The 22,528-nt window shown below is 38.2% G+C and overlaps 2 protein-coding genes across 2 annotated transcripts; one reads left to right on the plus strand and one right to left on the minus strand.

Moving 5' to 3' along the window:
• The first annotated feature begins 3,256 nt into the window (after nucleotides 1-3,256).
• On the plus strand, nucleotides 3,257-7,413 carry LOC125204109 (protein NRT1/ PTR FAMILY 4.6-like). The gene is made up of 5 exons (XM_048102668.1): nucleotides 3,257-3,423; nucleotides 3,510-3,609; nucleotides 3,874-4,091; nucleotides 5,250-5,690; nucleotides 6,303-7,413. The coding sequence occupies exons 1-5, from the start codon at nucleotides 3,421-3,423 to the stop codon at nucleotides 7,299-7,301; spliced, it is 1,761 nt and encodes a 586-aa protein (XP_047958625.1). The 5' UTR covers nucleotides 3,257-3,420; the 3' UTR covers nucleotides 7,302-7,413.
• A 392-nt stretch (nucleotides 7,414-7,805) lies between these two features.
• On the minus strand, nucleotides 7,806-9,585 carry LOC125205024 (aldehyde oxidase GLOX-like). The gene has a single exon (XM_048103823.1). The coding sequence runs from the start codon at nucleotides 9,583-9,585 to the stop codon at nucleotides 7,951-7,953; it is 1,635 nt and encodes a 544-aa protein (XP_047959780.1). The 3' UTR covers nucleotides 7,806-7,950.
• Between the last annotated feature and the right edge of the window lie 12,943 nt (nucleotides 9,586-22,528).

Genomic DNA, 22,528 nt, shown 5'->3' on the forward strand with positions numbered 1-22,528 from the left:
ATGGAAAATTTATTTGTGATGGATTTAATTATTAGTTTTTGAGTTCCAGTCACTAAGAAAAAAAGGTTCATGAGCCTTAGAGCATCTCCAATGGTCGGCTAGCCGATTCTTCGCGCTGGCCGGTCGGCTAGCCAAACCATTGGAGGCGGCCAGCGAAATCGGGGAGCGGACCGGCGTGGGCTGGCCGATCGGCTAGCCCCGATTTTTTTTAAAAACCTATATAAACGCGATTTTAGTTTCATTTTCATTTGCACCACTTGTTTTAACGAGTTTTCTCTCTCTCTAACTTTCTGTACAAGAGCATCATTGTACTCCCTCCGTCCCATAAAAGTTGAGTCGTATTCCTTTTTAGTCCGTCCCAACAAAGTTGAGTCATTTCCTTTTTTAACAAAAGACAAAACATCTAATCACTCTTCCTTTATTCCATCATTTACTTTACTCTCTCTTATCTTTCCTACTTTTTTCATCTCTCTTATTTATTTAATATAAATTCTTAATCTCCGTGCCCAAAAGTTTTGTATCAACTTTTATGGGACGGAGGGAGTACTTTTTTTTTAAATCTTTGTACTTTTTTTAAATGGAATGGATTAAATTTTCCATATATGTGTCGTAAATTTAATTCCGTAATTTAATCGTAATTTTAATTCTGTAAATGTAGTATATTTTGAATTATTTTTATTGCGGCTGGCCTATGGCTGGCCTAAATCTGATGTGACAGGTAGATTTTTTAGTGTTGCTGACGTGGCAGGAGATAGAATGGCTAATCTATTGCTGTCCTATGTAGCATTGGAGATGTTCTTAGAATAGAAGGAACAATATTGTTACAAGACTTACAGGCTAGGAGGTTAGGTAGAATATATTCCACAAATCCTGCCATAAATATGTCCAATTAATCTCGATCCACAAAAAGGTATTGGAAATATAAAATTCATATACTACTATAATTTAGGAAATCAGGATCTAGCAAGGTTTATGGAAACTTTTAACCTAACAATGAACCACCAAAAGGTAATAACAATTCTTTGACTTGTGTCGGTCTATTTTGTTCCACAAAATGTGGGCTGAAAAAAAATAAAACCAATTTTTTAATACAATAAATTGCGTAGCTACATTATGATGTTCTCTCAAAGCCCTTTTAATATTTCTTATTTAAATGGGCTAAAATAAAGTATGGATAGTTCTTATGTATGTATACATCCCACGATTTGGAGACAAATTAATAGTATCAATTTCACAATTTGTAATAGAATATCAAATGTAATTTGTACTAATAAATAGAATCAAAGGGCCAAAGTTATTGCTAATTTTGTACAATTAGTTACAACTCACGTACATTTCTATATTTTAGTGTGGATATATGAAAATATGATACTAGGCTGTCTAAATTAAGACTCAGTAACATGCTTATATCCTTTTTCATGTCTTGAATATATAATTAGTATATATAGACAAAGTTGGGTTGAATGAATAAATAAGGGAACAATGTCGTTCACAGTTTTGATGTGTCAACATAACTCGACGTTTTCAGCATAAATTCTATCAACTAAATAAAAGTCATTATATTACTTTATCCGAAAAATTCCAATAAAATTATTTGCGACCACTCTTTCTTTATGATTGATGATGATGCTGAAATCCATCGCAGGAAATGGAACTAAATTCAGAGGATCCCATTGCAACGCGTGTATGCCAAGGAATCAATCCTCATAATACCTGCAATTTTGTAGACCATAACTAATTTGCATAGTCACCATATGTTAAAATAATTTTTTAATTATTCCAATAGATTCGTAATTCTTTACATGGCCAATAAATTTGTGTGGAGACTGGAGAAGCGAACAGCAACATGCCATAAATGTGGTGTGTGACATAGTGCTTTCATATTTCTACCTTATTTCGGTCATATACCACTACGCTTATCATCGCCTATTTTTTTTACTAGTCAACATGTTAATTTTCAAAATGTTTTTGATGCTCCCACTTTCCTTTTTTTAACTGAAAGTATACATAATACACACATATTTTTTTATAAAATTATTAGTACTAAACTTTTAGCTATTGGAGTACTAATTTTTTACTAAAGAATAAATAAGACTCTGGGAATGAATAGGAGATAAAGTATCCATTCATAAATTCTCAGAATAATTTGATCATTATTTCATGTTTATCTTATAAACGAATCTTAAAATCAAATGAAGACAAAATTAATATCGTTGAGCATGATGAGAAACACAATAAGTCCATCGAAGAAGACAGCGACAATTGCTCGTCGGTTTTAGGAGGGAGTTGGTGATGGCGTGGCTGTAGTAAGAAGAGAATTGAAGGATATAGAAAAAATCGTTATGTTTATATCTTTATAACTGCATTTAATAGTAGTAATTTTTAACTTATTAGCAAATATAAAGTTATTAAAATGCTTCGGCATTTTTAAAAAAATATTGTTTGGGGCTTTGGGCTCATAGGCCATAGCTCATGATGGTCACTAGTGGGGATGAATTATTGAAAATATATACATGCATGTTTTTTATATGGTTCTTAGTTAAAGAGTATTTTTTTGGTCTCAGATTCAACAAAATCATATTTTAAATTTGCTGCAGTAGTAGGTATCAATTCAAAAGAAATGTAAACGTATATATGCCCAACTAATCTTAATTACTTTCTCTCATAAAAAAGGATATCGTCGATTGTAAGAAGTAGACAGGAATTTTGACTAGGTTTAGTTTTAATTAAAATCACATTCTCTGGCCCATTTTGGAAAAAAAAATGTTTACTTACTTGCAATGTATCTGATCAAGAACTTTCATTTTCAAATTTGATATCTAATCACAAGGCATATATAAATCATATGTTCAATGCCCTTCTTTTGGGGAAATCTCCAACTATATATATGCTCATTCCTCGCTCAACTTATAAAAACTTTAAAATTGTAAGTATATTTTTGATTACATGTACTATAAGGCAAATTACAAATATTTTTCCAGCATATCTAATAATAATAATAATAATCGACATGCGATCTGTCTTTGTAGCAAGTATTAATGACTTAATGTTAGCCTTTGGATTATGTAATATAGAGTTGATATTAAATTCAACCTACGGATTATGCAATATAGTGTTGGCATCTTACTAATATTTAATGAATTTAATAATTTAGGCGTCCATTCACGGAGGTGCAGCAACATGTGACACTAGAACCGCACACTCTTCCTTTTCTCCTTTTCTGCCCTCCAATTATATAAGAATATCAATCCTTACAAATCCAGTACAAACCCAACCTCTTTTTATTTTCCCATTGTCACATATTGTATCTCTCCACCACTGATCATCACTCTTCTCTCTCTCTCTCAACTTATCATTCCTTCAAAAATACTTTCATCTAGAGATAGAGAGAGAGAGAGAGAGAGAGAGAGAGAGAAAGATATGGTAAGTGCCTTTGTTGGCTCATTCTCTCGCACAGTTTGAAATTTGAAAAAATTAAGATGATTGATTAAGTAGTGTTTGGTTGTCAGGAAATGGAAAACCAATTATGGGAGGGATATGTTGATTGGAGAGGCAAAGCTGCTGTGAGAACCAAACATGGCGGTATGAGAGCTGCCATCTTTGTTTTAGGTAAGTAATTAAGATATATATAACCAAAAATATATAGTATGTCCATCTCAACCACACACTGTCACACACACTCAACGTGAAGAAGACCCAAAAAAGCCACTTGGAGTTGTGTGAATTCTTGCATGATCCCAACCAATTAACTTCACTTTTTAATACACTTTTCATAACACAATAAAAACGTACAAATCATTGCAATATCACAAAATATTTGTGATGACTTAATTTGATTTAATGTTTGGATATATATATTTGATGATATACCAGTTGTGGAGGTATTGGAGAATTTGGCGTACCTGGCGAATGCAAGCAACTTGGTGTTGTACCTTACGCAATACATGCATTTTTCGCCGTCGCAGGCGGCCAACTCCGTCACCAATTTCATGGGAACGGCGTTTCTTTTAGCCCTTCTGGGTGGATTTTTATCCGACGCTTTCTTCACCACATACAATATCTACATAATTAGTGCCCTTACTGAGTTCCTGGTCAGTATATTTCCTTTTCAAATAAATACCACTCCCTAGTATATTGCTTACCTCTATGTGACGAGAATTAAAATACGTTTCAACTAGCGATGAGAATTATTTGGAAGATGCACATATAAATTCATTAGACTGCTACGAGATTTGTCCAATTAATTATAACGTTTATCATTTTTTCTCTCTTTCTAAAATTATGATAATTGAACACATCATATGCCAATATATTCCGACTAACCGATGTATTAATAACAATTAAGGATAGTGTTATACTATTTTTAATACGTGATAGATTTGATTACTTTTAATGTAACTCAATCGAAAATAGTACTACTCCATAACTCGAGTGAAAGCCGCAATTTATTGCTTTTTGTGCGTAGATACAGACAAAAGGCAAACTAACTTTTAAAGTAGTGCGGTGAAAATATCTTATTTTGTTTATGATTTCCTTGCTTATTTTTGGTTATCATTTAACATGATAAGACATCATGTTTCATGCCTAAAGGCCCTCGACCAATAGATCATTGCCACTAGTTATGATCACTTTTTATTCCCTCCCCTTCACGTAACACTTGTGACGCGTATAATGGATTAGCTCATACAAAGAAACCATTTTTATTTGTGTAGAATATAAAAATGCTTGCACTAAGCTTGTAAGTTATTTGTATTTAATATGAGTACATTGAGACTAGATAGTTCGAATCAAAAGTGATGTAATAATAAAATATGAAGGGCAACTCGAAAAACTAAAATTGTAAGTATATTTTCAATAGGGAATAGAGCATATTAAAACTCATTCTTATATTAAAACGTGTAACGTTTATGGTTTAATTACTTAAGTACAATTTATCTAATGTTCTAAGTGCAATTTATATAATGCTCTAAGTTCAATTAATGCCTTATTCACATGTAACTAGTGCTAGGTAAAAATCATAGATTTCTACCATCTACTCTTTTATCTAACGGTTCATATTTGACATTGCATACACCACACATAGGGTATTATATATGTTGCACTAAGAAAATTATATAATTGTTATTTATTTTAATATAAGAAGTTTTGACATTAACCATCCTATCCATTTTCAACATTTCTATTTTATATACTATCTGATTTAGTTAAAAAAAAATTCCTACAACCCCCAAAATGTGTGTATGTGACAGGGTCTAATATTATTGACAATGCAAGCAAAGTCAAGTTCCCTACAACCCCCAAAATGTGACAAAAAACAACAAGAAATGCAATGCCAACAAGTTGGTGGTGCAAAGGCTGCACTTCTTTTCTCAGGGCTATATCTAGTGGCGCTGGGCGTCGGCGGGATCAAGGGTTCCTTGCCGGCCCACGGAGCCGAGCAGTTTGACGGCAGCACGCCACGTGGCAGGAAGCAGAGATCGAGTTTCTTCAACTACTTCGTCTTCTCCCTCGCCGCTGGGTCCCTCATCGCCGTCACATTAGTGGTATGGATCGAAGACAACATTGGTTGGCAATGGGGATTCGGAATCTCCATGCTCACCATACTTTTGTCCATACCCATGTTTCTAGCTGGTTCCAGCTTTTATAGGAACAAGATCCCTCTTGGAAGCCCTCTAACCACCATATCTAAGGTATCTTCTTCTACATTAATAGCTACTCCATTTAAATCATGAAATTTAGTCAAATACTAGTCAGTCCCATAGTTTTTGAAATTAGAATATTAAATAAAAAAATTCAAATTTTCTAATTACTTATTCATAAACAAACTGACGTCTTTTGGTGATGTTAAAAATGACATTTTTTTAGTAGAATAAGAACATAAAGAAAAATACTTATTTTAGTGACACAAGTAGTTTTGAACATCATAGAAGACCACATTTTGTACATTGATGGAAAAATAAAATAAATAAATAAAACTTTGTGATTTATTATTCTAATTTTAAAACTTATGGGATTAATCAGAATTTAACCAAACTTCGTAATTTAAATGACTATAAATCCTTATTATAATTCTTTGTTTCATTTTACCAACACCTTTTCTCAAGTCATTCAGAGTGAAACTAGGGGTTAATTGGAGTACTATTTTTCTTATTGGACTGGATTGAACTGGCTGAATTTAAGGCCACACATATAAATCATTCATTTTTCCTATTACAGCAAAAATACTGCTATAATATTGGGCTAGTTAATAGTACTTCAGTATACATTAGTCAATTCGTTCAGATATTGACATGTCCAAACAGGTCCTGATAGCGTCATTGCTGAACTCATGCACGGCGCCAAGTTCCAGCAACGCCGTGGCAAGCATGTCGAGCAGCCCGCCACGGTGCAAGGAAGAAGAAGAAGAAGAAGACGAAAACGGAGACAGAAGCACGAAACCCGAATCCCCATCGGAAAGCCTGAAATTCCTGAACAGAGCAGCAGCAAACACAGAATCATCGAAGCTGAAATGCTCAGTGCAGCAAGTGGAGGAAGTGAAGATCGTGTTCAAATCCCTCCCAATCTTCGCTTGCACCATAGTCCTCAACTGCTGCCTCGCCCAGCTCTCCACCTTCTCGGTCCAGCAAGCCGCCACCATGAACACCCGCCTCGGCCCCCTCAATCTCCCCCCGGCCTCCCTTCCCGTCTTCCCCGTCGTCTTCATCATGATCATCGCCCCTCTCTACGACCACGCCATCGTCCCCTTGGCCCGCCGCATCTCCAAATCCGAGATGGGGATTTCGCACCTCCAACGCATCGGCGCCGGATTAGTCATCTCCGTCGTCGCCATGGCCGCCGCCGCCCTAGTCGAGACCAAGCGCCGGACAGCCGCTCACGATAAACTCGACTCGGACTCTCCTCTGCCGCTCACGTTTCTCTGGATCGCGTTTCAGTACCTTCTCCTCGGATCGGCGGACCTGTTCACGTTAGCAGGCCTGCTTGAGTTCTTCTTCACGGAGGCGCCGTTTAGCATGAGATCGCTCGCCACTTCCTTGTCCTTCGCGTCCCTGGCGATGGGGTATTACCTCAGCACCGTCATCGTGTCGGTCGTGAACAGCATCACGGCTCGCGCCGGTGGCCAGCCGTGGCTCGCTGGAGCTAACTTGAATCACTACCAGCTGCATAGGTTTTACTGGCTAATGTGCGCCTTGAGCGGTTTGAACCTTTTGCATTATCTTTTTTGGGCTAATAAGTATAAGTACAGATCGCATCACGGTGGCCGTGGCGTTGCGAGTTCAATGGAGGGACGGGACATTGGTTAGAATGGTGCCGCATTGGGCCTTTTTTAGTTAACAATTTGATGTATATAGGTCACTTAATGCTCTGTGTATGATCATGTGTGAATTTCTAAATTTCCCATGTTACTTTTTTTTATCTTGCATCAAACAACATGGCAGACACTGCTTATGTCTGGATCAAATTTATTCTAATTGTCAGATAAAGGTTGAAATAAATGTGGAGAAAGCAGAAATTAAATTTTCGTGGCTAAAATGGGCCATGCAGAATGCAGCTGGCTCATTATGTAGCACGTACAATTATTTTCTTGTAGGGGTCTCTGTATTAACATACTCCTATAACTTGACTCATTAATAGACCATGATTTCACAAAAAGAACAAGAAAAAGGAAAGACAATGATTTCTTTTATAATCATCTCGCATGATCTCCCTTACCCACTTCATGCAAATTTACTACTCTCATGATTACACTACTTAATCAATAATCAATAATGAATACAATTATGTAAATATCAAGGCGAGAAAAGTCAGATCAGATAAATTGATCATATGAAACAATTAACAACAACAGGAAGTTAACTTACATAATATTCATAATTTCGTTGAATGAATTATTTATCAAGCAATTTGAAAATGAAGAATCCATGCGTGGAATGAATTTGCTATGGAGCATAACTATTTAATTCTAATCCAAACAGAATGGCTAGGGACTCCGTGATGCACCACAAACACCATATAATACCCCGGGGGTGCAACGTTAGCAGTCGGAGGCGCATGCACAATAACCCGGTGCGTGAGAGAATACACCTGTTGTACATCGGCAACGTACAACACCAGCAGCCTTTGATTCATGGCGAAGGAGTGTGTGTTGAAGGCGGGTGCAACCATTGTTACCGTGAACTCCCCCTCAGGCTCCACCATCAAACTGAACGTCACGGAGAATCTCTGGCCGTAGGATATGGTCAACCCATCTGCGGAGCCCTCCACCGACAGAATCGAAGGGCGGAGATGCGTGCGCGCCGATCCCAAGTAGGGTGGCGAAAAGGCTTCCAGGCTGAGCTCCGTGGGGTACCTTACGCCTGTGAACTTGTACAGCACGTGCGGGTTGCTTCCCCCCACTAAAATCCTGCCATCTGGCAGCAACGTGGCTGCTGAGTGGTACAGCCTCGGTATTGTGGTGGGATTCAGCACACTGAATCTCTTCCTCGCGTCGGGCTCGTTCGTGCGGTAGAGAAGCGGGTGCAAAACCGGGTCAACCGCCGAGTCCCACCCGGCGGTTCCCTTTCCGGCTCCGTTGAGAATGATGACGTCAGCGGTTGGTAAAACGATCATATCGGGCATGACCCGACCCATGGGCATGAACTCCATTCTCCATTCCGGATCCGGATCCGTGACACGTAAGCGGCCACACGTCCTCGAAGCTGCCACGTAGATCCCCTCCGCGGCCTTCGTGTAGGCGCCGCCCATCGCGCCGCCGCACACCATGACCTCCACGGCGGAGATCTGCGGGCTCAGCCTGATCGGAAGCATCGCCGACGATCCGGTCGCCGGATAGCTCCTCTTCTCTCCCGGAATCGGCGGGAAATGCCGTAGAACCTTGTTGATTTTGTAATCCAGCAAAACGGAGCGCTGATTGGCGAAGACGAAGAGGTTACCGTCGGGGAGGAGATGCAGGAAGGGGTAGAGATTGTTCTCCTCCTTGAAATCGGTGGTCTCGACCAAGAAACGGAAGTAGAAAACGGAATCTTGAGGGTTCTTGGGGAAGAACTCGTAGCTGAAGGCCTTTCTGCCGCCGACGACGATCAGGCGGCCGTCGGGGAGAATGCTGTCGGAGGAGTACCAGCGCTGGACGGAGAGGTTCTGGGGGAGCTCGATCCAGTCGCAGAGCTCGTCGTCGCAGGGGGTGAAGGTGCGGACCTTGTGGTCGCCGCCGTGGAAGCCGCCGGTCTGGATGAGGGAGCCGTCGGGGCTGAGGGCGCCGGAGGAGCACCAGACGTCGGTGAGGACCATGAGGGGGCGGTAGGTGTTGGAAGCGACGTCGTAGAGGATGGAGTGGGCGGTGCAGTCCTCGGAAATGACTTCGTCGTTGTGGCGGCATTTGCCGAAGGGGAGGGTCAGTTGGGAGGGGCCGAAGTCGGTGCGGTCGAAGATGATCACTTTGTCGTTGTGTAGGAGCTGCATGTGCATGGCGGAGATGCCCACTGATCGATGGAGGAGACCCCATTCTCCGCCGCCGTTATCGAGGTGTGGTGAGGAGAGAGTAAGGAGGGAGAGAAGGAGGATGAGAGAGGGAGTCAAGTGGCACGCCATGGCAGATTTGGAGGTTAAGCTGTGAGATTCCAATTTTTTTTATAGCGACTCATGGACTTTATTTTACTTAAATAAATGTTTCCTTTTTTCTTTTCTTTTTTTCTCCTTTTCGAATAAACAGTTGAGGGTTGGTATACATATTGCTCAGAAATCCAACACAAATTCACTAATTATTTTGCTTGCCGATTTGGGTACAATTGGTTCTGATACGATAATATGAAGATATTAAAAATGTAAAATACTACTCCACTTGTTTTGACTTGGCATAAATTTTTAAAAATTGTTTAATCATCTGAAAAAAATAGTTTAAAAGGTTAGTAAAATGTAATTCTCATTTTTATATACTTCCTTCATCTTATAAATATAAAGAAAGAAAGAAAAAATATCCAAAATGTGGAGCACTACTAGTCAACTGTCCGTCTGTGATAACTTATTGTGGTATTTTATTTATAACTGCATTAAACTTTAGAAGTCCAAGTGTATTAAATTTTGTACATAGAATTTATTTCTCTTTCTTACTAATAACTTGGTGAAATCACCATCACTCTGCGTCAAGAAGCTGATTAATTCACCAGCCATTTATTACCATATTTAGTTAAAGTCTTATCACAATTTATCATCATCGGTTGTGCAAACATGGCATGACTTTGATTAACATTCATCCTTCCACCATTAAGGGTTTAGCCGTTTAGGACTAATTCAGCATTCAGCAACCACCATTAACAACTTATATAATTAGTTCGTCTTAGAAGTTATTCTTAATCACATTATTCCATTAACAAACCCAAAATAAAACACGCTACATATCTTAGCTTATAGCCTGATACAAGAAAAATGGGTTAAATCAGTGAGAGCTAAAATAGGCTTGGGAGAGAGACAGCAAATTAACCACAATATTTCTCAATATAGGGAGTAGTATATATCATAAAAAACAAAGATAAAATCACATTTAAGTGATCGAATATGACTATTCAAATATTGCCGAGGTTGAACCACAAATAAAAAGAAAAATCTTGTTGGTGCAGTCGAGATAAGATGGTTCTTCTCCAACTATGACGTACTGGCGCCCATTGACAACCCCCGCGCAGCAACTTTGACGGCGCCCACGACACTAAGTTGTCTCATCTCCGGGCTTAACCCGTATCTAGCATCATTATTGCAATGGTCGTCTATCTGGATTTCGACAAAGAATGCTACCTGCACATTCCGAGACCAACAAATCGACCAAGCTGAAGTTATCAAGAAAGAAATGTGTACTACTACTACTATTTAACATTATCTTAATAGCAAAAACACATTCTAGGAAGAGGAAAAAGTACTCAGTCGAAGTGTTGGTCAGGTGTCAAACAATCACCCGCGTGAATGGTGTGTGGGAGGTGAAATGAAGATTCACTCATGTTCCTTGCATTTAATTCTTGTAAGGCTGAGACAACTTGTGACCGAGAAACTCAACTAAAAATGGAGACTGGCCCTCTTAATAAAGATCATATAGTGGAGAAAGACCAAGTATTGACAGGAGACGCGACAAGTAGGCCGTTCAGATACCTTGTTCTTTTAAATTAGATGAACTATGTCTGAGCTGTGAATTTGTTTGAATAATTTCTCTTACCATTTGATTGTGCATTGATCAAATTAATTTCTACGAATACATGATGAAGAGCACCGTGTGAAGGTACTTTAATGGGAAGAAATGCTTTATTAGAATGCAGATCAACAACACTTATGCACAAAAGCATCTTTTTTAAGTTAAATGATGAAATTTATGGTTGCAGAAATAGATTTAATGCAAAATTGCAGATAGAAAAGTTTTATTTATGGTTGGACAATGATAAGAACTATTTGAAAGATATTTATCTCTTATTGAACGAATAAAATTACCTTTCCCGACGCATTCCGTAATTCGATTGTTCATCGGGATTCGAATCCGTCCAATTTGATGATTTCTGCCGACGGAATCCGATTTTGGCCAGGTACGGATAAGTTGATCGGAAAATTTAGGGTTTTCATTTTAGTTCATGGCCGAGTGTTTATTTTTGTTAAAAATAGATAAAGCTGCTGAGAGTAGGGGTGGTTCGGTAAGGTATACCGTACCGCGAGTGTCATACCGTATACCGTACCGAAAGTTATGGTATGACAAAACACCATAACGATACCGTACCGAATTTCTTGGTATACCGGAGTTCTTGATATTGTTATCATACCGTGTTTTCGGTATACCGAACTGCGGTACGGCACACCGTTATACGTGTTATACCGAAAAAATTCTATTATGCTCAAAATATTCAAAAAAACAATTCAAGTGTTCAACTACTTCAAAAAGTCAAGACAATTAAACTTCATCACAATCAAATCTTGTTCATATAGTAGTCATACTTATTAAATTTTAGTATAAATTTTATATAGGTATGTTTATATATATAATAATCAATCGGTATACCGGTATACCAAAGTGTCGGTATATATCGATGATTCAGTATGCCGGTATATACCAATATACCGATTGGTTATTATATATATACCGGTATACTGGTAAAATATACTGGTATATACTGGTAAATTATACCGATATACCGCAGTGTAGAAAATCTAATTCCGTTACCGTATCGAAAGATTCGGTACGGTATCATACCATATCGAAAAATCGGTATTTTCGGTATTTTTTCGATACGGTAAGTTCGGTATTTTGGTGTAATTCCCCACCCCGAATTGAGAGAGATAAATTTGAGGAAAAGTTAAATTAAAAATATTCAAAGTACAAAATTTAAAAATCAAAATTAAAAATAATTCCAGTTAAATGCTTTTGGATAGCTAATTGTAGTAGTAATAGTTTTGGTCGAAAAATCAAATAATTAAGTTGTTTTTTATGAGTTGATATTTTGTACTAATCCATAGCTTATAGGTTTATTATCCATTTGAGTTAAAATAATTATATTGAGAGTTTTTTTTAAATAGTACTAACATGAATATTTTTACTATTGATAGTTGTCACGTCAGATTTAAATAAAGTGCATATATATTAATATCACTTAAAAGTTGTATTTTCTCATTAGTTCATAAAAAAATTAAAAAAAATATTGTATTACCAATCGAGGGGACAGTGAGACGATGGAAAAGAGCGCTAGAAGGGGAATTCGCCGATGCATGCCGAGAAAAGGTCGGGGGGAGAAGAAGGATAAAGGGGCGATCATAAAAAAGGGGAAAAGTTAAATTTCGAAGGAAGCCACCCAAAAGCGGCAACCCCCCTTAAAAGAAGCCACTTGGGAGAGAGAAAGGTTGAGTTAAAGTCCAAAACTAACTTGTGAAAAAACCTGAAAAACGCCTTAAGTGTCCGGGTTTTACTGCCCCGCCAGCCCATGGTCACCCGAATCCGGGGAAATCCTGGGGAAATCATCATCCTATCGTTCCCCCTTGTGTCGTATATGGTTTCACCCTTGAGGGATAAACAGTTTTAATCACTTTCCCAGTTTAAAGTTTACTTCTTTTTTTTGGGGTCCGTTGCAAACATTAATTTTTGCCTTTTGAAGTATTTGTAAGATCCCAACGTTTTTAATTGGGGAAATTTCTATTTTGCATGCTCTTTGGTGTTAACATCACAGAATCATGATCCCATTATTTTAATAGTGTTATTTGCGTTTGCATATTCGGAAAGCTATTGTTTTCTTCTATTTGCGTTGAAGTCATTCAGTGTTAAAATCACATAATCATGTTTTTACATTTAACAGTGTTATTTGCGTTTGCTTCTTGTTGAATTCGTTCTGTAATCTTAGAAGAGACAGAGGGGGGAAGGGGGTGCCCTAGATACATGGGATGGGGGAATAAATGCAGGGAGAATCATGTGTATGTCTTTTAATAGTGTTATTGGCATTTACATTTTGAGAAACCTATGGTTTTCGTGTTTGTGTCTTTTAATGGTGATTATTGTGTGATATTTTCACCAATTTCATTTGATTTTTATATGTGAGATAATCAGTGAGTTCATCAAGAAATTGTTGGAGTAACTGTGTTAATAACGGCAGGAAAGGGCTTACTGAACAATGCCTTGAGAAATCAAAATCATGTTTTGCCCCGATAAATTTGGGGAGCGATGCTAGAGCTTCTTCTGGATTTGTGAAGGAAGAGCATGTTGATGCTACTGGGGCTGCATTTGTAAAGTAGAAAAAGAATGTTGATGCTACTGCAGCGACTGGAGTTGGATTCGTAAAGAAAGAAGAAGACGTCGATGCTACTGGAGCTGCATTTGTGAAGCAGGAAGAGAGTGCTGATGCTACTACAACGACTGGAGTTGGATTTGTAAAGAAAGAAGAAGAAGACGTCGATGCTTCTGGATTTGTCCCAGAGGTTGATCCTAATCTTGTTTTGGTGTGCCGATGTATGCAGACGTTATCATAGGATTGATAGGGCTCGTTAAGCATAGTTTAATGATGGTTGTTACACTAATCGGGGCATTAATATTGAAAAAAGTGGTAAATTAAGTGTGCAGGAGTTGAAAAGCATCAGAGCGGCTAAGCATTGGGGCAACATGATCAATTGGGAAAAGAAGCGAAAAAATTGTCCAGAACTGAAGCAACCTGATCAAGTGAAGGCGGACAGAGCGAATGGACTTGGCGGCTGTACGAGTTGATCAAGATGTGTCGAAATCAGGAATCAACGAAGGATGAGTCATAGGAGAGAGAAAGAAGAATGTCTTCCTATCAAAGGGTATTAATGCCAAATCATGAGGAGTTTACCCTAGGGATTTATGCCCCAAAGCCGTCCTATAAATAGGAGAAGAAACGTGGAAGAAGGAGGTTACCAGTTCACACACACGAAGACACACATATCACCACTTCACCACATACATTTCACACCACAAGCTAGCATGGAACAAGGAGGATAGCAGTAGCTGAAGGAGAAGTTCTACCACTACATCCCTCTCTTTTTCCTCGTCAAGGAAGAAAGGGAGCCTTAATCTTAAAAGAAACTTTTGTTCGTTTATGTTTTTCCTATATTTCAAGGGGTTGATACATTGTTTACTTAGTTTTCAGTTTTAGTTCTTGTTAAATTTCTGAATCTACCATTGTTTTTTAGTTTCGCTCTTAGTTAATTCGTATGCAAGTGATTCTTATCGTTTGATCTTTGAGTTTGTTGTTGGAATTTTTGGATTTGAGCCAGAGTTGTTGAAGTTTGTTTATAAATGGAGTTTTTGATGGATGTTGGTTTGGATCTGATATTTTCTGAGTTGGTGCTTGCTTTACTTAGATTTAGTTCTGCTTGATTTCGCTGATCGTTAAGATAGTGTACCAATTTGTGTTAGATGTTTAGATCTGCCCGATTTTGTTTAATCTACGTTTGGATCTGAGTTTGAGATGTCCATTTGCATGATGCAGGAGCAATTTACTTTTGATTTGTTTTCCTTTCGCCTGAATTGCATGGATCTGGTTAGATTTTTCGTATTTCCTGTTTTACGCTAGGTACTCTGTTAGATCCGCTGTAGTTGCGTGGCTAATTTACTTTTGGTTGATTGTAGAAGGAGAAGGTCGCGGTTCGTTAGCATAACCATCTTTGTCACCTTTTCCATTTTTCAGTTTTATTGTAGTGCGCTGTTTTGAGTCAGTGGTCCCGATTTACCTTTTTGCAGAAATACTCTTAGTGTGTCAGTCTAGTTGATTAGTTTAATATGTCTTTGCTCTGTCCTAGTTTAGTTTAGTTGATCCATTAGGTTTCGGGACTTATCAGTTCAGTTCCATAGTTTTAAATTTAACCCACTGTGAAGCGTGGCAGCAATCAAATTTTTCCAAATGTCTCAAACACAACTCGACATGCCTCCGCCTTTGTGGGATTCGACCCTTACTTCCCTTTACTATTTTATAGTATTGTGGGTTAAGGTTTTGAAAGCCCTAAATCTCTTAGTTTGCACACCCAATGACTAGTTAATAGCTTACTTGATTCGTTGATAGTTTTATCATTTTATCTTGGTCAAGTGCGTGAACCCCCATCTGTTTAATTTGTACGTGAACTAGAGATACACTTAAGAGTTCGAGCTTTCAACGATCCTCTTTCGACAACCAAGATTATACTGCTAGATTCTATGAGGTGTGTTTGAACCATGAAATTTACTCCTACTGCATGTTCTCACTAGATGGCCCTATATGGGAAGCTCTTGAGCATCCCATCCAATAGAAAATAGCCCTTCGTGAAACCCTCTCGTTTCACAAGGAAGGTGATAAGGTACAAGTCTTTTAGAACAACACTCTAGTAGTGAACGATTAGAATTACTTTATGCATTTTCAAGACATTAAATTGTTGGAGTTTGTATACTAAAAGATGCTTCGAGAAGAAGAGATTAGTAACACCGGTGTGGTAAAACATTGAAAGGATCTAATACGAAATGTATTCTTTATTGCTATCTACTGTAAGAATATATTTAAGAAAGTTTAGTATTTTCTAGTCTATAATATTAATATCAATATTGTTTATTCAGTCAGACGCCACATTGACTTATCAATATGGGAGAATTTGTTCGTAACTCAAATATGATATCTTGGGTGGTAGTAATTGAATATCATGAAGGTATTGGAATATTATTTCATAGAATTCGCGTGCCCAATGTGGTATGATTAAATCTCCAAGAGGTGATCCCTAAAGAGGTGTTTGAAAAAGAAATTTATTATTCAGAAATCTGCGCAGTTGGAATTTTATTCCACGAATAATAAATAAAGTTTCAAACTAGAAAACTCTTCGGTGAATTAATTTAATTCAAGTCACGTAGCAGACAAAATAATTAAATTGATGGATTAAGATAATATTAAATGCGGGAAATATTGTAAAATAAAATGGACCCAAGTTATTTGTAATTTGTTGATTTAGATGGGAGTGCAATATTATTCTGTAGTGGAACAAAATAATATTTCATTGATAATATATTAAATCATGGGTCATTTGATTTAATTAGATATTTACCTAATGGGTGAGCCCAACATCTAAGTCATTCCATGGATCCCCAAGCCCAAAACCTAGTCCAAGCTTATAAATAGTGATGAGATGTGGAAACCCTAGCATACAAGGCATAACACAATTCTCCCACTCTAAACCCTAGCCGCCACTCGTGTGGTTTCTCTCTCTCTCCCTCACTTCGATTTTAAAGCTTCACAAAAGGGAGAGCTAGGGTTTTGATTCTTGTCTTATCTTGTTTATTCTAATCCATAGAATTGAATCAAGATAGATTGTCTTGTGTAGTGTTCTTCCTAGATCTCTTCAAACTATTATTGATTCTTCAAGATCTTCCCATACGTATGAATAATCAAGGACATGGGAATAGAGTGGAAGACTCGTGGTCGATAAATCAAGGATTTCCGGGTGGTGCAACTAGCAACGTCAATCCTATGATGGATAAAGAGGTAACAATCGAATCTACATCAAATAAGGATGATTATGTGTTTTGATGTGTTATATCTATAGATCTAGTTTAATTTGCATGAAATTGGAATCGAATGCATAACCACCTAAATAGATCCGTAAGAATTTGTTTGTTTTCCGTGTCTTTTGCTGTAGTAGTTCCAACATAAATCTGCAATTAGGTCTCTAGAAGTAGTACTACTATTAAGTATGATGAAGATTAATGTGTGAGAGTTGACAAGTGGAGAGAGGTTAATGCTGCCAAAGGTCTCTTATCTTGTACGCAGCATAATTTTAAACTAGGAATTACTCCATCCGTCCGTGGATAGGAATCTTATTCCTATCCGACAGGGATTTTAAGAAGTGTTAAGAAAAGTGGATGGAAGAAAGTTAGTCGAATATGAGTCTTACTTGTATATATTACTAGAATTAAATTATATGTGAGTGGAGTGAGTCAGTGAAATGTGAGGCCTTTTTACAATTTATAGTAATTATGAATCGGGACTCTTATTCGCGGACAGACCAAAATAGAAAAACACGACTCATATTCATGAACATAAGGAGTAATAACAAATATCTTTTCTCAACTATATATATGTACATCACTAACTGTGAGATATATGGGCCAATTGTGAATTGGGCTGGAGGAATTAATTGTGGGCTTAATTAATTCGAAGCTCAGATTCTATTATTTGTGGCCCAATGTGTTGTGGCCCAAAACTTAGCTGGGATTAACGGATGGCTGCCACGTGACATTGTCACCCAGATCTTGAATGCTGCCGGTTGGGTCTAGGGTGTGTTTTCTGTGAGTGGTTAAACTCTATCTCTTCCTAATCCGCCTCATTCATTCTGCTCTACACACTCTCTCTCTCTCTCTCTCTCTCTCTCTCTCTCTATCTCTCTCTCTCTTCTCCGGTCATCTTCTCCGATCATTCCTTCTCTTGTTGTGTGAGGAAGAGTGAGATCCTTTCAACGTTGTGTTGATGTGGTGGATCTGTTGGTGATCGAACGGTTGAGTTTTGATCTTTTGCATTCGGTGAAGTTTTGAGAAGATCTTTCTGTGTGAGGGACAATTGGTGATGTTCTGGCAGTGTTCTTGGTGATTGAGACGAGTCCTTGTGATTTTTGTGGTGAATCGCTTCTGTGAAGTAGTAATCGGTTAATCCCTAGGGTTTGGGGGTTGTTCAGTCTCACGGTGCTCCCTTGTGACTCGCGGTGCAGACGGTGGAGGTCTCTGGCCCTTGTGAAGTTGCGTGTGCAACCTGAGCCAAAGTCCCTCGGATTATTACTTGTGTTTTCAGATTGTTCTTGTTTCAGATCCTTTAGGATCTGAGTTCTTACTATACTAATCAATCTACTTAGTGTGCAGGTCAAGATCCAAGAATATAGCTATGGAATCTGAACTGGTCAAGGGTTCAGTTTAGTGCTAGGGTTCCTTTGTATCTTGTAGCATCAGTAGGTTGTATAGTTCGATTGTATACTTTGTATCTTGGCTTGTAACTCTGAGATTAGCCATCTCAGAACAATTGTATAAAGAGGTCCCGGTAATTAGTGAATCCCGAGTGGTCTGATCCCTACAGTGGTAGCAGAGCCACGAGGGGATCACTTGGGCGCGTCGGGTCGCAAAATTAAGGAGGTGGGCTCTTCAGAGTAAAGCTCGGCCTCCGGTATAGGCCCCGAGGTAAGATGAGTATTCCTTAACGAAGGATATTCGCTCTGGTAAATTGGCTAAACCCTTAAACTCTTACTGCTTTCTAGTTTTAGGGGTGGGCAGTTGTTGCTGGTAGTAGTCGCTTGTCGCGGCTTTAGGCTATTTTTCTCTTGTTTTTCTTGTATAGGTCTTCTAGGACTTACTGCTTTCCAAGGTGCTTTACTGTTTTCCTTCTTCTTCCGTTGTGGTGTGCTTTGGTGTGTTTTAAGAGTTAGCAAATTGTGTGTTCTGAATTTTCTTGTACTGCTTGTAAAGAGAGAATTACCTATTCACCAAGTGCTATTCCAAACTGCCTAGAGTGACCCCCTGCGCCCTCATTCAGTGAGTGCTTGTGTTGTTGGGATTATTCCCTTCAATGGTAAAAATGATTTTAGCATTTGGAAGCAAAAAGTTTTCAAAGATGTTGAAAATACTATTCCAGAAACAGAATCTAAGGAAAAGGAAGCTGAAATGAATGAGTTGGCAAGGTCAACTATTATCCTCAACCTGGGTGACTCTGTCATAAGGAAGGTTGGAACTATTGATTCTACTTCTGAATTGTGGAAAACTCTTGAAACCTTGTATACTGAAACTTCCATGTCCAGTAGGATGTATTTGTTGGAAAAACTTTTCAAATTCAAGCTTGATCTTACAAAGGACATTGATGACAATGTGGATAGGTTTCAAAAGCTTGTTCAAGACATTAAACGTGTTGGTGATAAAACTATTGATGAATATACTAGCATAGCTTTAATGAATGTTATCCCTGACTCATACAGTGATGTGAAGGCTGCTATTAAGTATGGGAGGGATTCTGCTCCCATTGATTTGATCATTAGCTCTCTTAAGTCTAAGGAACTTGAACTTAGGGAGAATAATGAGGTTAAAACCAGTCAAAATAAAGCCCTGAATGTTAGAGATAGATCTAGATTCAAGGGAAATAACAATGGGAAGCAAAATGATAATGGGAAAAAGTCAAACAGAGGAAAGTCTAGGTCTAAGAGTAGTAATCCCAATAAGAACAACAAGAAGTGCTTTATGGTGAACTTGGCCATTATAAGAGAGAATGTACTAAGCCTAAAAAGGCAAAGTCTTATAATGACAATGGGGATGCTCTTGCCAATCTTGCTAAGAATGATGATTCTGAAGGAGTTTGTTTTATGAATCATGATATGTTCTCTGTGAATTCTGCCTCTGCTTGATCTTTTTCCCAAACTGACTGGTTGATTGATTCTGGATGTATATTTCACATTTCTCTTTTCAAAAGTTTATACTCTGATTTCAAACCTGTTTCTGACTCATTTGTCTCCATGTCAAATGATAAAAAGTGTCAATTCTTGGGGTTGGGACTGTGTGTTTGAAATTTGAAAATGGTTTTACCTTGAAGTGGGAAAATGTGAAGTATGTTCCTGATCTTTGCTATAACCTGCTTTCATGTACCTCTCTTGAAAAAGATGGTTTTGAGGGAAAATGGGGGCAGGGGGTTATGAAAATCTTTAAGGGGTCTTTATGTGTTTTCAAAGCTTTCAAAAAGTATAACTTGTATGTTGTTCTGCTCAGTCCCTATGTGATAAGAACAGTTCTACAAATGTGATAAATGATTCTAAGACTTTATTATGGCACAATAGGCTTGGACACATGAGTGATAAGGGTTTGAAAATTTTGAAAAAGGATCAACTTCTCTCCTCAAAAGATTTTCAAAATGATCTTCCTTTCTGTGATACATGTGTGTTAGGTAAGCAGCATAGAGTGTCTTTTCCCTCTCTTGCTACTGAATGTATCAGGAGTTCTTGAGTACCTACACATGGATGTGTGGGGACCAGCTTCTGTGACTACCCATTCAAGGTCTGTCTATTTTTTATCTGTGATAGATGTCTTTTCTAGAAAGGTCTGGTGTTTTCTTTTAAAGCAAAAGTCTGATGTTTTTGACACTTTTAAAAATTGGAAATGCTTGATTGAAAACCAAACTGGAAAATCCATCGAGGCTATCAGAACAGACAATGGGTTGGAGTTCTGTAATGCTCAGATGGATAGTCTTTGTGTCTCTTATGGTATTAAGAGGCACAAAACTGTTCCTTATACCCCTCAGCAAAATGGAGTAGCTGAAAGGATGAATAAGACACTGCTTGAAAAGGTCAGGTGCCTTCTTTCTAAAAGTGGTCTTTCTAAAAAGTTTTTGGGAGAAGCTCTTCTTACTGCTTGCTATTTGGTGAAAAGATCACCGTCTGTACCTTTGAAAGGAAAATGTCCTGAGTCTGTGTTTTCTGGTAAAAGAATTGATTTTTCTCATCTAAGAGTCTTTGGTTGCTCTGCCTTTACTCATCAGAAGGTTGATAAACTTGATCCTAGGTCTAGGAAAGGTGTTTTTCTGGGATACCCTGATGGTGTTAAATGGTATAGGGTATGGCTGAGGGATGAACCAGGGTTCAGGGTTATAATTAGCAGGGATGTTGTCTTTAATGAAACTGAATTCCCTTGCCTTAAACCCTCTGGGGAGTCTGCTTTATCCAGTGAGTCTCCTACCCACATTCAAAGTGATGTGGAGATTCCTACTGGTGCCTCAAGTGAGGTGGAGAAGGTTTGGATCACTGATCCAACTCTTGGACCTAATGGTGACCATGCTGAGGACCCAGTGGATGTAGATCATATTGATGCACCCCCTGATTCAACTGTTGTCCAAGATAGTGTTGTTGTTGATGAGCCAAACTTGCATGATTATATGTTATCTAGGGATAAGGTAAGAAGGCCTCATAACCCCCTGATAGGTATACTGGTTTGGTGAACTTGCTTGCTCTTGCTTTCAATGTTTTTGAATCTGATGGGGATGAACCCCAGACCTATAAGCAGGCTCAGAAGTCTAAGGCCTGGAACTTGTGGCTTAAGGCTATGAAAGATGAAATGCATTCCTTGTTGATAAACCATACTTGGATTCTTGTGCCTTTACATGTTGGTGCCTCTGTGGTTGATTGCAGGTGGCTTTATAAGCATAAAAATGAAATAGATGGTATTAGGTACAAGGCCAGGTTAGTGGCCAAAGGGTTTACTCAACAAGAGGGGGTAGACTACACTGAGATTTTTGCCCCTGTTGTAAAATTTACCACAGTCAATGTTATCTTTGTGTGCTCACTTTAATTGGGAAATGAAACAGATGGATGTTAAAACTGCTTTCCTTCATGGTGATCTTGATAAACCCATTTATATGAAACAACCAGAAGGTTTTGTTGACCCTAAGTTTCCCAATCATGTTTGCTTGTTGAAAAAGGCTTTATATGGGTTGAAGTAGTCTTCTAGACAGTAGAACATCAAATTTAACACTTGTATGCAGAAGCTAGGCTTTGTTAGGAGCACCTTTGATGCATGCTTATATGTTAAAAACCTTGGTAGTGTTCATGTATTTCTGTTGCTTTGTATGGATGATATGCTGATTATGGGACCATGTTTAAAGTCTATTAAGTTTGTGCAAACTGCTCTGTGTGAGAACTTTGACATGAAGGACCTTAGTGATGCTCAGAAAATATTGGGGATAAATATTTTCAGGGATAGAAAGAAGTCTATCCTGGTGCTTCACCAAGAGTCTTATGTGCATAAGATTCTTCAAAAGTTTAATATGGCTGCTGCTAAAACTGCTTCTGTTCCATTAGCTGCACATATTTTACTGAGTAAAGATCTTTTTCCTAAGTCTGATGATGATATTACTGCCATGAAAAAGATTCCCTATGCAAATGCTATTGGCTCTGTGATGTACTAAATGGTCAGTACCAGACCTGATATTGCTTATGTTGTCTCTGTGCTTAGTAGATATATGTCAAATGCGGGCCCTGTGCATTGAGAAGCCTTGAAATGGTTGTTGAGATACTTGAAACATACTTCTAAGTATGG

Source organism: Salvia hispanica, chromosome 2 (genome assembly GCF_023119035.1).
Source record: "Salvia hispanica cultivar TCC Black 2014 chromosome 2, UniMelb_Shisp_WGS_1.0, whole genome shotgun sequence".
NCBI classification, from domain to species: Eukaryota; Viridiplantae; Streptophyta; class Magnoliopsida; order Lamiales; family Lamiaceae; genus Salvia; species Salvia hispanica.

Bases quoted from the DNA above. Each gene is read 5' to 3' on its own strand.
- LOC125205024 (XM_048103823.1), bottom strand. From the start codon at position 9,585: ATGGCGTGCCACTTGACTCCCTCTCTCATCCTCCTTCTCTCCCTCCTT.
- LOC125204109 (XM_048102668.1), top strand. The intron at 3,610-3,873 runs GTAAGTAATTAA...ATGATATACCAG, and splicing joins AGCTGCCATCTTTGTTTTAG to TTGTGGAGGTATTGGAGAAT. The intron at 4,092-5,249 runs GTCAGTATATTT...TGTATGTGACAG, and splicing joins GTGCCCTTACTGAGTTCCTG to GGTCTAATATTATTGACAAT.